At 42.1% G+C, this 13,566-nt stretch overlaps 2 protein-coding genes, 1 long non-coding RNA gene and 1 other non-coding gene across 4 annotated transcripts; 2 read left to right on the top strand and 2 right to left on the bottom strand.

The window, feature by feature from the left end:
• The first annotated feature begins 315 nt into the window (after positions 1 to 315).
• RPL5 (ribosomal protein L5) lies at positions 316 to 7,764 on the top strand. Its single transcript, XM_064455508.1, has 8 exons — positions 316 to 432; positions 1,152 to 1,221; positions 1,317 to 1,432; positions 2,936 to 3,070; positions 3,667 to 3,869; positions 4,802 to 4,979; positions 6,865 to 6,953; positions 7,601 to 7,764. Exons 1-8 carry the CDS (start codon positions 430 to 432, stop codon positions 7,698 to 7,700), a joined length of 894 nt encoding a protein of 297 aa, XP_064311578.1. The 5' UTR covers positions 316 to 429; the 3' UTR covers positions 7,701 to 7,764.
• Positions 351 to 3,670, bottom strand: LOC135313975 (uncharacterized). The gene is made up of 2 exons (XR_010373486.1): positions 3,367 to 3,670; positions 351 to 974 (listed from the first exon to the last, which is right to left on the bottom strand). It is a non-coding gene; the product is annotated as an uncharacterized LOC135313975 (long non-coding RNA).
• On the top strand, positions 4,522 to 4,618 carry LOC135314132 (small nucleolar RNA SNORD21). Its single transcript, XR_010373601.1, has one exon. It is a non-coding gene; the product is annotated as a small nucleolar RNA SNORD21 (small nucleolar RNA).
• A 788-nt stretch (positions 7,765 to 8,552) lies between the features above and the next one.
• On the bottom strand, positions 8,553 to 12,874 carry DIPK1A (divergent protein kinase domain 1A). Its single transcript, XM_064455507.1, has 2 exons — positions 12,702 to 12,874; positions 8,553 to 11,358 (listed from the first exon to the last, which is right to left on the bottom strand). The coding sequence occupies exons 1-2, from the start codon at positions 12,828 to 12,830 to the stop codon at positions 10,546 to 10,548; spliced, it is 942 nt and encodes a 313-aa protein (XP_064311577.1). The 5' UTR covers positions 12,831 to 12,874; the 3' UTR covers positions 8,553 to 10,545.
• Positions 12,875 to 13,566: the final 692 nt, after the last annotated feature.

A 13,566-nucleotide genomic window follows, 5' to 3' on the forward strand; every position in this document is an offset into this window, starting at 1 on the left:
GGGGCACAGGCTGCCCAGAGAGGCTGTGGGGTCCCTTCCCTGGAGACATTCACCCCCCGCCTGGACGCGGCCCTGTGCCCCTGCTCTGGGGGTGCCTGCTCAAGCGGGGGGGGGATCTCCAGAGGGCCCTTCCAAACCCTACCTTCTGTGAGTCTGTGATTCTGTGCCCCGCTGCCCGCAGGCCGGCGGCGAGTGCGGGGGGCCCCGCCACCCCCCTCCACCCGTCATCCCGCGGACCCGGGCGGGAGGCGGCTCCGCCCCGGGCGGGCGCTCCTCCGGGCCGGCAGGGGGCAGCACGGCGGGGCCGGGCCGGCCAGGCTAGGAGCTGCGGCTGCGCGGTGGGCGCGGCCTTTTCCCCCCTGCTGCCGAGCGCAGTCGTTGTGCGGAGCGGGCCCCGGCCTAGGCCTAGACCGGACAGTACCTGGCACGATGGTCAGTACCGGCCCCGCGGGGCCTGCCCGGCGCGGGGAAGCTCTGTCCGCCGCCCTGTGCTCTCCGTGAGCCTCCGTCCGCCCGGATGGAGCGCGATGGAGCCCGATGGGCCCCGGGCCGGCCGCGGCGGCTCCAGCGTGGCAATGGCTGCCGTTAGCGCCGGCGCCGGGCCGTGGGGCGGCTCGGGGCGGTGCGGCGGCGGCCGGCGCTGTCTGGGTCGGCCTCGCTACCCTCCGGGCCGCGGCCTGCCGGCTCGGGGCGGCGTCGTGCTGGGCCGGGGCCGTGGTCGCGGTCGGGCTCCCGGGACGCAGGGTGGCGGAGGGGCCTTCCCGCTCCTCTGAAGCGGCGGCGGGTGTCGGGGAGGCCGTGTCGCGATATCGGTGGAGGTTGCTGTCCCCGCCGAGCGGTGGGGGGCTGCGGGGGAAGCTGGCTCCGCCGCAGAACTCGCCAGAGAAGCAGCTGGCTGGGGCGGGGGGCGACCGGAGGGCGTCCTGCTCCCAAGTCCTGTGTCTGGGGTTCTGGGGAGTAGCGTGCGTTGGGTCCTGGCGGAAGGACAGGAACTCTGGGGTTTGGGTGGGGTTTTTTATCTAAATGCATAGGTAAATACATTATTCCTGGCTTCGCCGCGGTTTTATTTACAGCAGGTTTAATTTAGTTAGAGTGGTCTTGGCTTACGTGGTTGTATCGTTAATGACGTCTAGTTATGCTTCTTATTCAAGGGGTTTGTGAAAGTTGTCAAGAATAAGGCGTACTTCAAGAGATACCAAGTGAAATTCAGGAGAAGGAGAGGTATTGTTAAATTCTCTGTCACATATAACTAAATGTCACTTATGAATACTGCTTTTTTCACATGTGTCTTCTACACCTTAACTGTTGTTTTTCAGAGGGCAAGACTGATTACTATGCCCGCAAACGTTTGGTAATACAAGATAAAAACAAGTACAACACCCCTAAATATAGGATGATTGTGCGTGTTACCAACAGAGACATCATTTGCCAGGTAAGGCCTGTGGTGCTCGCGATGTGCAGACCAGCCTTCCTGGAGTGAAATAAGCAGAAAGGGAGATGGTTGAAGCAGCCGGGGGGTTTTAGGCTGGATCTGAGCTGGTTTTATATTGAAAAATAGTTTTGTAGAGGAGAATAATCTTTAATGTTGACACGATTTCAGTAATAAACCGTATTTGTGATACAAAACAAGTTTAACTAGTGTCAACATTCTTCAGCGAGGTTATTTGTAATGTAAGATTGTGCTGGTTTAATGACGCGGAGATAAGTAGAAGATTTTAGGGAGAGGGAAGATTTCTCTGGGTTTCTTCTGCTGTCTTTCAAGTGCTTTGAAAGGAGGGCCTTTTTGGTCAACTGAAGGCAACAAAGTTGACTATGTGACCTGTCAACCTGCACTGACTGTTGCACTGTATCTAAAGGTGCCCTCGCTTTTGAGAGGTTTTTTTTTTCCTGTGATGCTACGTGGATCATGTGAAGCAGGTAGGCTGTATGATGGCTTTGCTGTGAGACTAAAGGAGACTGGTAAATAAGAACGGAAGGCATTTTTTCCATGCATATTACGTATGCAGTTGCATCTGGCATCGTGGGCATTCTCACTGTGGTTCGCTCTCTTGTTTAATTTTGAGAATGTTTGACTAATTCTGAAGTTAAAAACTTGGTCTATTTGTTTTGTCATAAGTATGTGTTGTTAAAAAAAAAAAAATGCGAGAAAAGTTTAACTGTTGTTTCTTTCTCCATAGAATAATTACCTTTTGAGAACAGTGGAGAGTGCTGTTCTTACAGTCAGTTCAGATAAAACTGCATGACCTTGATGAGGTTGTTTAATCGTTGAAACAAAAATCGGTGGTGGTAGGTGCTTACATGCTGGAAAGGCACTACCAGTCAGATGTAGAAATCCTGCAAAAAGGGGTCAACTTCTGGATGTAGTTGAGGTGTGGGAGTCAAAAGGAGACCGTTCTGTATGTGAGAGGAGCAGTAGAAACACATCTGGTAGTACTGCTGTCTCACGGGAGACCCCTGAGATTATAAAAATCTCTGACCCATGAACAAAATCATTCCATAAGGTTAGTAGTTAATGTTAGCACAAACTCTGTATCAGATGCTTTTGCATTTTTCTGAGGTGGATTATATACTGCGTTACATGACAACTACACACAGAAAGCAGGACAGAATCCATCCACATCTGTAACGACTCTTTGAAAGGTTGCTTTTGGAAGCAATTTCCTGGCCTCTTGATGTGTGTGGAGAGGTAAATAAAAGTTGTTGCTGACATATGCTTTCTCTGGTCTAATATAGGTTTGAGTTCTTTGCGTCTATACTTGAGGAGCTAATTATGCCTTAAAAAAAAGAAACCACAACCTGTTGAGCTTGCACACAAAGGTTGGCAGTTTGCTGGACTTCTCTATACAGAATTCCTGTCGGCTTAAGGAGATGTCAATGAAAGAATAAATTGAGCCCTGAATTACTGTGAGAATACTAACAGTTGTTTTGTTGTCAGATTGCCTATGCCAGAATTGAAGGTGACATGATTGTCTGTGCTGCTTATGCCCACGAGCTGCCAAAATATGGTGTGAAGGTTGGCCTGACCAATTACGCAGCAGCGTACTGTACAGGTCTGCTCTTGGCTCGCAGGGTAGGTATCTGTCATGTTGTCTGGAAGCTGCTGCTCTGTTTTTTTCTGGTTTTCCTACAAAAGAGAAAGCCTGCTTTCTTAAGTGGCATGTCTGTATAGGTGCCTGACCTCTGTGGCCTTCTCTAAATAATAATTTTGCTCTTTACAATATAGATTTGATGGCCTCTTTGACCGTCAAATCACAGTGAGAAGTGTGACAGCAGGCAGTTTCAACTCCAGCAGCCCACTTTTAAGTCTTGGCACTTAAATTTGATGGAGGGAGGGAGGGAGTCAGGATAAAAATGTAAGAAATGTACATTCAAGAGTTTGAAAACATGTAAACAGTATCCATCCATTTTTCCATACGAGCTCATGAATAAGCCTTAAGTTTACTGGTGTACCTGTTGGAACAAAAGGTTGAAACTTAACAGATGTGCTTACCACGATGGTTGTTAAAAGCTTTGTTATTAGTATGGGGTGCATCATTTTTGTAAAGATGTTTGTTAAAAACATGAGGCTTCTACTGCAAATTTATGCTTTAAGGTGGTGGCGATTCTTCATTTTATCAATAAACAGGAAGAATTTCAGAAGTGCTTTTTCTCCCTCCTTCTCCACAGCTTCTGAATAAATTTGGCCTTGATAAGATCTACGAAGGCCAAGTTGAAGTGACTGGTGATGAATACAATGTGGAAAGTGTGGATGGAAAGCCTGGTGCTTTCACATGCTACCTGGATGCAGGTCTTGCCAGAACTACCACTGGAAACAAAGTCTTCGGTGCTCTGAAGGGTGCAGTGGACGGTGGTCTGTCCATCCCTCATAGGTAAGATAGTCTGTTTGGAAGAACTCCTGTAGAATTAACTTGAGATACTTCTGTATGTGTCTACTTACACTGTTGCTTTAGGTTGATATAATGTAGCCTAGGTTCTGGGGGGGGCGGGTTTGTGGTTGGTTCTTCCTTGTTTTTTAATCCCAAGTGCAATTTCGATAGTGCTGCTTGGGATCCTGCAACTCTCAAGAGATGCTATTAAATTTTTAGTTTCTAAAGAGTCATCTTGTTGCTTTTACTTAAAATCATCAAGTGATTGAATGCACTTAAGTAAAAAACCTTTAGTATTCTCTTAAGTCTTTAGCCAATTGTGCATATGTATTAATTTCACTGTGAAACGCTGCATGTACCGGCGACAAAACCATTGACATTTGCTACAGTTGTCAGTACAGTGGTAGGTCTGAGCGGTCCACCTGCACTTAAAGTTTCCACGTGGAAGTTTTGACAACTCCTGTCATAGGCTACGAATGACGGAATCGAGATATTTGCCAGTGTTGGCTAACGCTGGCATTACAGCTGACTGCTGCTTTCTGCTAGCAGCAGTGGGGGGGGGAAAAAAATCCTGAGATACATTGTGTTTTCCTATCCTCTCCCACACTGTCCTAGTTGTTCTTGACTAACTGTCCAGTTTTTCTGACTTCTGGCTGCTACATGATGATACCCCCAACGACTGAACACTCTGTAGTTGGTCCATGGTGTGTGTATGATGTACTGCACTGTTTCAAGACGGGACTGATGGCAGCCGGGGCAAACTTCAAACTTCTATTTCTTAATTTTCTGGATCTCTTCATTTTTAATAAGAGGGTCCTATCCCTCAGTTACCTGTAGGAGGATCTGATGTATCAGTTGTTTCTTTGTGGAACCTAGCCTCCGAATTAGGGGGTTTGGCAATGTGTCTTAATCTGACTGTTACTGCCGTTTCACAGTACCAAACGTTTCCCTGGTTATGACTCGGAAAGCAAAGAATTCAATGCAGAGGTTCACCGCAAGCATATCATGGGCCAAAATGTTGCAGATTATATGCGTTACCTGATGGAGGAGGATGAAGATGCTTACAAAAAACAGTTCTCCCAATACATAAAGAACAATGTAACACCTGATGGGGTAAGATTTATCTGGCTGGCTTTTGGGCATTAACAGGGATGCTGCTAAATCTTGTGCTGGGCCTTCTCTAATAACACAGATAAGCTTGATATGTAAAATAATGTGGTTTATGTTGTATGTTATCTGTGCAAAGAAACTATTTTTTTCCTTCATTAAGGGCTTTGCAGTGTATTGTAGTGCTTTTGAAAGTGAGGTCTTTTTTTCTTGCTGTGAAGCTTACCATTCTGCCTCTAAATCTAAGCTTACAGGACTGTATTCTAAGCTAGACTGCTTCCCCCCCCCAATCTAGAAATTAACTTGCACTTTCTGTACCTGCTACTCAGTCATCCCTAATCCTGCACCACAGCTCGTCACTTCTGCAGCTGTGGTGGCTGCAAGTGCGAGGACACACTCTAGGTCAGCTCTGTTTCGTGACTTGTGTGACCCAGTAGGTAGTTCTAGATCCCAGGTGAACATGGAACAGCCCTAGCCAGCTCTGTTGTAGAAACTAGCACCTCATGAAGCTACAGAGAGTGTAATGCATCTTATTTTAGTACTTTAAATTTTAGAGTATTTTGTGCAAAACACTAGAAGATATATAAGATTTCCAAGGTGCTGCTTTCACTTCTTTCGAGTGTTAAACTCCTTTCAGACAGCTTGTCTTGCTGCCTGTAATGATCTTGCTTGGTTTCCCCACTTAGACGTCCTGAAGCTTGAAACAAACATTCTTGTGTCCCCTTCTTAGGCTATAGAAAACTTAACTTCATTCTTTATTCCTTTAATGCTGTGGGATTTTGGAGGTTCTTTTTGTAAACTTAACTAATGGCTGATTTTTTGTAACTTAGTTGTTACTTAAAATAAGTAATGTATTGTAAATGCCAACTTAATCTCTTTTACTACACAAACAGTATTTACAGCTTATATTGCAATAAAGCGGGTCCAGGACTTATGCTAACAGCTAGTTATTGATGTATGTCAATAGCGGTTATTCTTTGAACATCCAGAAAGCTTCTCACAACTGGGGTCTAGTGGTCTTAATTAACCACCAGCAAAGGTATTCTTAAAATTGGCACCCTTATGGAGCCATAGTTGTCTTGGGGACAGAACAGCAGACAGATGGGGATCCCCTGGTACCTTCTGCTGTTAATCTGTAGAACTGGACAGATCACTTCCATTGTCCTGTCCTAAATGTTGGAAGAATAGTCGCTCAAATACAACAACTGGCTCTACAAGCTGTCAGAAATTGCTGTCTGGGTGTAGCCTCTGCTAATGCATTTCTGTTAGTGCATCCTTGGGGATGATGCAGGGACTGTCATGGTTCTTGCAAGACTTGTGAATCTGTATCTGCTTTCGCAACCTCTTCTGCTCTTTCCCTCTTACTAAGCAGCTTTGTAATGTGTACTGCAGTATGGTCTGAAAACTGTTGTGTGGAGTAATTTTGGAGTAAGTAAAGATGAAGTATTTTATTCTAGGCAGAAGAGGAATAGCTTTTTAGACTGCCTTTAAATATAGGGAAGCTATGTCACTGAAAGTAGGCTTCAGAGGAAACAGTATTTTAACGGCAAGATGCCAGTCTGTATTTAGGAGACCTGTAAGTGGTCTGTAGTTACTCTGTGGCCTTGTTTCCCCAAACTGTAAAGTAAGGATAAAATTACTTTTTTCCTTTTGTCTTAAGTTGTGGGTCTGGATATTTGAATTGTATTACAGGGACAGTAAGAATTTTAGTATGCCATGGCAGTGATCTTCTGTATGAAGTGTTTTAAAGGCAGCCACACAGAATTACAAGGTGTAGGGTGATGAAACCTGTCTCTAGTGCATGCTGGGGTAAGGGTATCTTGGATATTTTTTATGTAATCCTACAACTGGACCACTATAGAGAATTTAACAATTTTTAATTCTTTTTAAGATGGAAGAAATGTATAAAAAAGCCCATGCTGCTATACGGGATAATCCAGTCCACGAAAAGAAGCCCAAGAGAGAAGTCAAGAAAAAGAGGTAAAACTTTCCTTCTCTTTAACATGAGTGAGACTTCTCTGTCGAAGATACTTTAGTTATGTTAAAACAGATTGTAAAACATCGCATTGTGTTAAAACATGTGTTCTAGATCAGATTAAGATAGAAGCATTTCTGTGTAACTTCAGCAGGTAACATTAGCAGTAGGAATCTAAGAGCTGGGGGCTTTTAAATTTTAAAGTTTACAAGTGCAGCATGCTTGGGGCCTGCATAGCTGGAACTCTGAAGTGTGTATCTCAGGTCTTTGTGTTTTCAGTGGGAAAAGCACTTCTCTTCAGGGGAGGGCAGGCTCGCTCATTTGAGTACTAAACTATCATGACTTCTCAGGGGTCTAGAAGAAAAGAAGTAAAGGCACAGCTGTTGCATTGGGCTTGATAGTGCCTATATTCTAGGCACAAGAGTACTGAGCTTACCTCTTGAGGAGTTAAACTGCTGCAGTTGAACCGTGCCTTTTTGTGCTGCCCTAAGTCCAGCCTTGAATCATGATGGGGAAATAAAGCGTGTTACAGAAGTGGTAATATGTTATAGCATAGCACCCTTAATCACAGTTCTGGTGCACCACAGCTTTCTCAACCAGCTTTTTGCTTATTTCTGCCTTGGATATAGCTTATGCTGTGCTTACTTTGCAGATGGAACTGTCCCAAGATGTCCCTTGCCCAGAAGAAAGATCGTGTTGCTCAGAAGAAGGCTAGCTTTCTTAGGGCCCAGGAACGCGCAGCTGATAGTTAAGACAACTTCCACAATTTTCTATGAAGCTTTGGAAGAAGTGGCAATAAATTTATTGAATAAGGAATGGTGTAAGACTGGCTTATTAATTTATCCTAAAGATGCAGAATACTTTATGATCCAGATATTCTGTAGCCTTGAAGGGAAAAAAACCCCTTGATGTACTGTATGAATTGAACTCCTTCACATCAAAGAGAGGTGACAGACTTCAAAACCAAGGCTGCTGCATTAGAAGAATTCCCATAAGAAGAGGAAATGAGTTTAATTTGGGGTGTGACTAGTATTAGAAGAACTTGCTGCTTCTAACTGCAAAAAGACTTTACATTTTTTAAAAGGGTGTTTTAAGTCCTTCACCATTTTTCTTCTGTCATACTTAATGTGATGGGGGAAGCTGTATGTAGCTTAAGGAAAAAGCAGGAGTAGTCACAGTAGGTTCTACAGCCTCTCCCTAAAGGCAGTGTTAGGCTTTCAGGAACAGAACAGTGTTTATAGTGACTTAACTGTAGCTGATCCAGGAGTACATGTCTAATTGAAGTATTTAAGCTTCCTCCAGTAACTGAAGTAAGCACTTCCATGGACTTAGCTCCATGTTCTGGGTGCTGCTGAAAGAGGTAGTCTTAAACTAAATACCTCACATTCAGTGATGAGACAAGAGAATTCACTTTTAAGTTGTATATTAGATGCCTGGACTGGCTCCTATCCCCTATCTTCTACCTCTCCATTTCATAGGTACTTCTTCATTATTTGTTTCTCACTAGTTTTACTGAAGTTGCTTGCACAGTTAAAGCACTAGTCAAGTTGGCTACACAAAGCAAAACATTCCTCTAGCACACTGATACAGAATAAGTGCTGTGATTGAAAGAGAAAGGCCTGTGATTTATTGTAAACAAACGGGGGCGGGAATCCAATGAAAGCTCAAAGTTGATGCAACAGGAATAAAAATGAAGGTTCTGTACAAACTGCACTATTAAACATGTTCTCCAGGTGTTTAAAATACCCAACATCTTTTTGGATTCAATAACCTTCTCTGCCCAAAATCTAGTAGCAGTTACAGTCAAGATTTTTCCACCAAGGACATGACCACTTTACATCTGAGTGCATTGCTGGCTACAAATACTTACTAGCTTGTGGTGGGAAGACATGATCAAGTTAGAGACAACAGATCGCATTAGCATAGTAATTCTTAAACTAAAAAGCTGATGTTTACAAAACAGTATGCTCTTAACCCAAGCTATGTACTATTACATATGGTACGGAGAAATGACTCTATGTTGGTCCTGTTCTTCAGTTTAGCCATTCAAGGAAGGCATTCAGTAGAGCACACTTAAAGCACTTACCAACCTTTCAAATATTTAAATAAAGCTTATTTTTTCCTATGCTGAAAATGAATTAAGGGGCCAGTAGAGACATATACAGATGACTGCCATTAAAGTCATTAATGTATTAATGTATAATTTATACATTAACAGGTAAGTATTGAGGACAGTACTAAGGTGTTTTATGGACATCCAATTCTGCATAATTGTGAACATAGATGTAAATCTGAGGAACAACAGGGATGCAGGTAGAGGTGGTAACAGTGGTCATACCCTGTGGAGTGCCAGGATCAGATGGTGTTTATTTACTCATGACTTGGGACTTAATGACTCGTAGATGCCACTAGAAAAAAAACACTAAGTGAGCAGTAGCGTGTTACGTCCCATGTCATTGCTAGCTGTTACTATCTCCTAGGCTCCCATGTAAGCAATATTCCATGATCCTGAACAATCCTGCTTCTGTCCTACAGTTCAGCTCGAGCTTGCATACTTACAGTAATAATTCAAGAGGATTTCATCTGCAGCTAAATTTGGAGGAACAGCAGAGTCAAGACTTGATCTGCAACTATTACTTGTTTCACATGTCATACAGCAGGTTCCCTCACTATACAAGGTTCATTTTTTAACTGTTAGGACACTTCTGCTATCAGTTTTAAACATTAATTTGCTTCTGTTCTCATGAAATAGCTCAATCCACAAACTCCTTACGTCTCAATTTTTGCTACAGCTTAATTTGGGTTAAAGGTTTCAAGTGAAGTATGATAATCTACAGTTCTTGAAAGAGATGGTGATATTGCTGCTAGTGTATATGCATGATTTTAAGGAATAACATTCTAAAAGTCTTGGCTCCCAACATCGTTCACTCTATAAGGACTTAAAAAGTGTTGAACTACTTAAACATTCAAGATGTAAGCATGAGGTAACAAGGTGTAAACAGAATGATTTAAGTCTCAATATTACAACCTGTCAGTTCAAGAATAAAAGTCAAAATTTTCCACAGTTTAAAAATTATTAATGTGCAAATTCTGCCATGCCAAGGTATTAGGAAACCTCTATCTCACAGTTCAGTTTATTCACAAAAGCAGCTTGGACTCAGACGCAATATTTGCAGTAATGGTTCTTCTTAAAACTACTTCAGATAAAAATCTGTTGCAGATATTTCACAAGTGAGCAATGATCTTCACAGACTCTTAAGATGTTCCATCAGTTGATGTGGTGGCACAGTGAATACTTTCATCCTGTTCAAGGTCTGACAAAGTGCACAGAAACAGTCAAGCATGCAGGGTTTGTTTCCGTAACACAGCACTGGAACACCAGAAGTGCTTCTGGCCTCTGCCCGATCATTCAGTGGCACGTTCATTCTTTGAGAAGCCCTGTCACAAAGGTACCGACTGAAGGGCAAGGAGTTAGAGCACTGTTCATGAAATCTGAGTAAAGAAACGTCTTTAAAAAACGCTGCAGATCGTTTTTATCAAATGCTGTAGGCCACCTCTAGTGGCAGGCATCAGTATTATCTTCTGCTGGTGGTGAAGCTAAGAGTCATTTGTATGGGAAATTTTCTTCCACAGTAAAGTTTTTAAGTTATTGAGTATTAAAGAATGCTCCATTTCCATCTGATTTGCTGTGACCTTAAGGGCAATACACAAGTACAGCTGTTTTTCTAGTTCTTCGTGGATGTCGGAAGGAGCACCACGAAGCAGATAGTCTTTCAGTAGCTGACAGGCTTTTGCCAAGTTTGGCTGAATTACTTTTGTGGTACATCTCATTTTGCTTTGGTCACATAGAGTTCTACAGTCTGTACCATAAATACAGTCCAAATCTGACTCACACTGACGATCTTTAATTATTTCCTTTAAATTAATTTCTGGCACAATTCTTCTCATGTCCATCATTTTCAAATCATACTTATCATTGTATCCCAAGTTTTTGGCACTTGTATCACACATAAGAAAGTTTCCATAAGGTCCGTGGAAAATATCCTCCACAAATTCTAGAAGTCCTATAGCTATTTTTGCCTTTCTTGGCCATGATGGAGTGAACCATTGGTCCATGCTTCTTCTGAAGCCAGAGGGAATGAAAAGTTCTATAATCCATGGAAGGCTGATTCCATAGAGGGAGGTATATTCAACTCTTTCAGTCACATAGAGATCCCCACAAAAACCCATCAACTTGGGAGTATGTTCTTTATCCTGCAAGATCACCATTAACAAAAACTCATCTAGCTGCAGAAGTGCCCATGCAGATTTTGCCTCTGGCAAAGAAACTCTACCATCTTTGTTTCCATCAGCAAAAGATAGGATGAGATTAACCAGTTCTGAAAGATTTCCTTGTTCACCCAATTTTGCCTAAAAGCAACAAACAAAAAAGATTAAATACGATTTCATTAGCTACCACCAATCCACCTGACATATTACCCCATTATTCTTCTTTTATGGATAGTGAGGTAGGGCATGTTACATTCTAGTTTTCATTGGTTATAGATGTTACAGGACTTGCTACCGGATGCCTGAAGAGCTTGCTTTTTGTTCTCTTTTCAAAAGGCACCAAGTATACAATCTTCTGAAAGTACTAGTGTTCCCTGCATTTCAAAATGCAAACATTAAAATTCAAACACTGTTCTTGGTCAGATCAGGATTTAGAAAAATCATAACAAGTTACTTGTTAAATATTCTTTTTGAAACAGTATGTAGAATTCAAATGTTTAGATCAGGTTTAGTTTTCAGCTGATTAAACCTTACAGCTGCAGAGAAATTACAGGATTAACTACATTTTGGCCAGCTATAAAAAGTACCAAGACGCACTGGGTACAAATCCCATATGCTAAGTGTACTGAAATACTTCATTCTGCTATTTGATATAACCACCTCCATTGTATCAATACAGAGAAAGAAGCTATTGCTGGAGTCAGAACCATTACATTTTCAACTGTGCATTTTCAATGCACACAGAAAGCCAGATAAACTTTTCCCAAATTCTCCTGAAAACTACTCTAAACCACCTACTGCTCACCCATTCTTAGAGACAAAGCTACTGTAATGCATGACAACTGTCATCAACATTACGTAATTATATGTGTGTGCGCATGTGTACACTTATGCTTGCTCAACTAGAACAGCATTATTTCCCTCACTGGAGACATCAGAGCTTTGGCACTAGCAAGAGAATTTTAAGAAAGAAAACCCCAAAACCAGTATCGACAAAGCATCAAAGTGATGACTCTATATTATGAAAATTCTGGGGCAGCATTAAAGCAACAGAAGCATCCCATTCATGTAACACAGAAAGAACTGGGAGAAGTACGCCTGTTCATTCTGTTAACATGGTGAGTCTTCCCAAGCACGAACAGTTTTCAAACTGTGCTTCAGCCTTTGCACCTGGTTACAATAACCCAAAAGTAGCAAAAACGACAACAACAACAAAAGTATATTTTTACCATATTTTGTATACAAATACAAGTGAAAGCTGTGGCCATGCAAGATGCATACCAGCTTTCATCTTTTAAAAAGTAAGGAAAAACCTGATAATTAGTTACTTCATACTTCAAGATAAGCACCTCTGGGGAAAACTATTTTTGTGCTGATTATTTCTCTAACAGGCACTTGAAAAAGGCTCTTACAATAGGGCATTCTCTCCAGCTGCAGGAAAATAAGCCTTTCTGTCAAAATAGAATAAATAAGCATATACTTACTTTAAAAAGACCATATACCATTTCTTTGAATTTCTCAACAGTGGTTCCTCTTGTTGGTTTATCAAACAGGACTATTTCCTTCCTTGGTTCTGGGTCAGTACCAAAGTCAAGTTGAGCAACTTCTTCCATCTGGCATTTTATAACACCCTGCAGATTTCCCCAGACTCCTAAGTACACCTAGGCAGGAAAAGAGGGGGAAAAAAGGTGAAAAAACACTGTAGAAATCCATCATCTAAAGACCGCCTGTACTCCAACCACTGCATCAAGAGTCAAGTAGCAACACAGATCAGGAAATGAGTCCTGCGTACAGACAATGCACAGAGCACATTCAAACAACGGCAACTCCAAATACACTACTGCAGGTACTGAGGAGACACCACACTTGTCCAAATACAAAGACAGCTTCGTAAATGGTACATTGGCGTGACTACCATCTCTGCATAGGTTGTTAAGAGGCTGCTGCTTCTTTTTGGAAGCAGGGTAGCAGAGAAGTAGTATGCTGTACAAAAGTATAGGTATTCTGTCAAAATGTGCAAGGATCCGGTATATTATACATATGTTTATACATATTATAAAGTAACAACATACCCCTCTACATATAGGAATAACAGAATATTATATACCGGTATATTATATATAGGTGTGTATTATATCTATTATTAATAATATATAGTATACCTACATATTCTTTCTATATAGGTGTATTAGATATGTATCTATATACACATGCTCTGCATGTCACAGCAAACAGAGTTTGAAATTATCTGTATCGAACAGACACAGCTCACTGGCACTAAGGTCTACCTGATGTTCTAGAGAATGGCGTTTCAGTGGGAAATAAAAAAAACTAGATTGGAGGAGTAAA

The sequence above is a fragment of the Phalacrocorax carbo genome, chromosome 6, assembly GCF_963921805.1.
Source record: "Phalacrocorax carbo chromosome 6, bPhaCar2.1, whole genome shotgun sequence".
Lineage (NCBI taxonomy): Eukaryota > Metazoa > Chordata > Aves > Suliformes > Phalacrocoracidae > Phalacrocorax > Phalacrocorax carbo.

Excerpts from the sequence above, each read along its gene's own strand:
- RPL5 (XM_064455508.1), top strand. Across the intron at positions 1,222-1,316 it reads GAAATTCAGGAGAAGGAGAG|AGGGCAAGACTGATTACTAT; the intron begins GTATTGTTAAAT and ends GTTGTTTTTCAG. Across the intron at positions 1,433-2,935 it reads ACAGAGACATCATTTGCCAG|ATTGCCTATGCCAGAATTGA; the intron begins GTAAGGCCTGTG and ends TTTTGTTGTCAG.
- DIPK1A (XM_064455507.1), bottom strand. The coding sequence starts at position 12,830 with ATGGAAGAAGTTGCTCAACTTGACTTTGGTACTGACCCAGAACCAAGG. Across the intron at positions 11,359-12,701 it reads TGGTATATGGTCTTTTTAAA|GCAAAATTGGGTGAACAAGG; the intron begins GTAAGTATATGC and ends TGTTGCTTTTAG.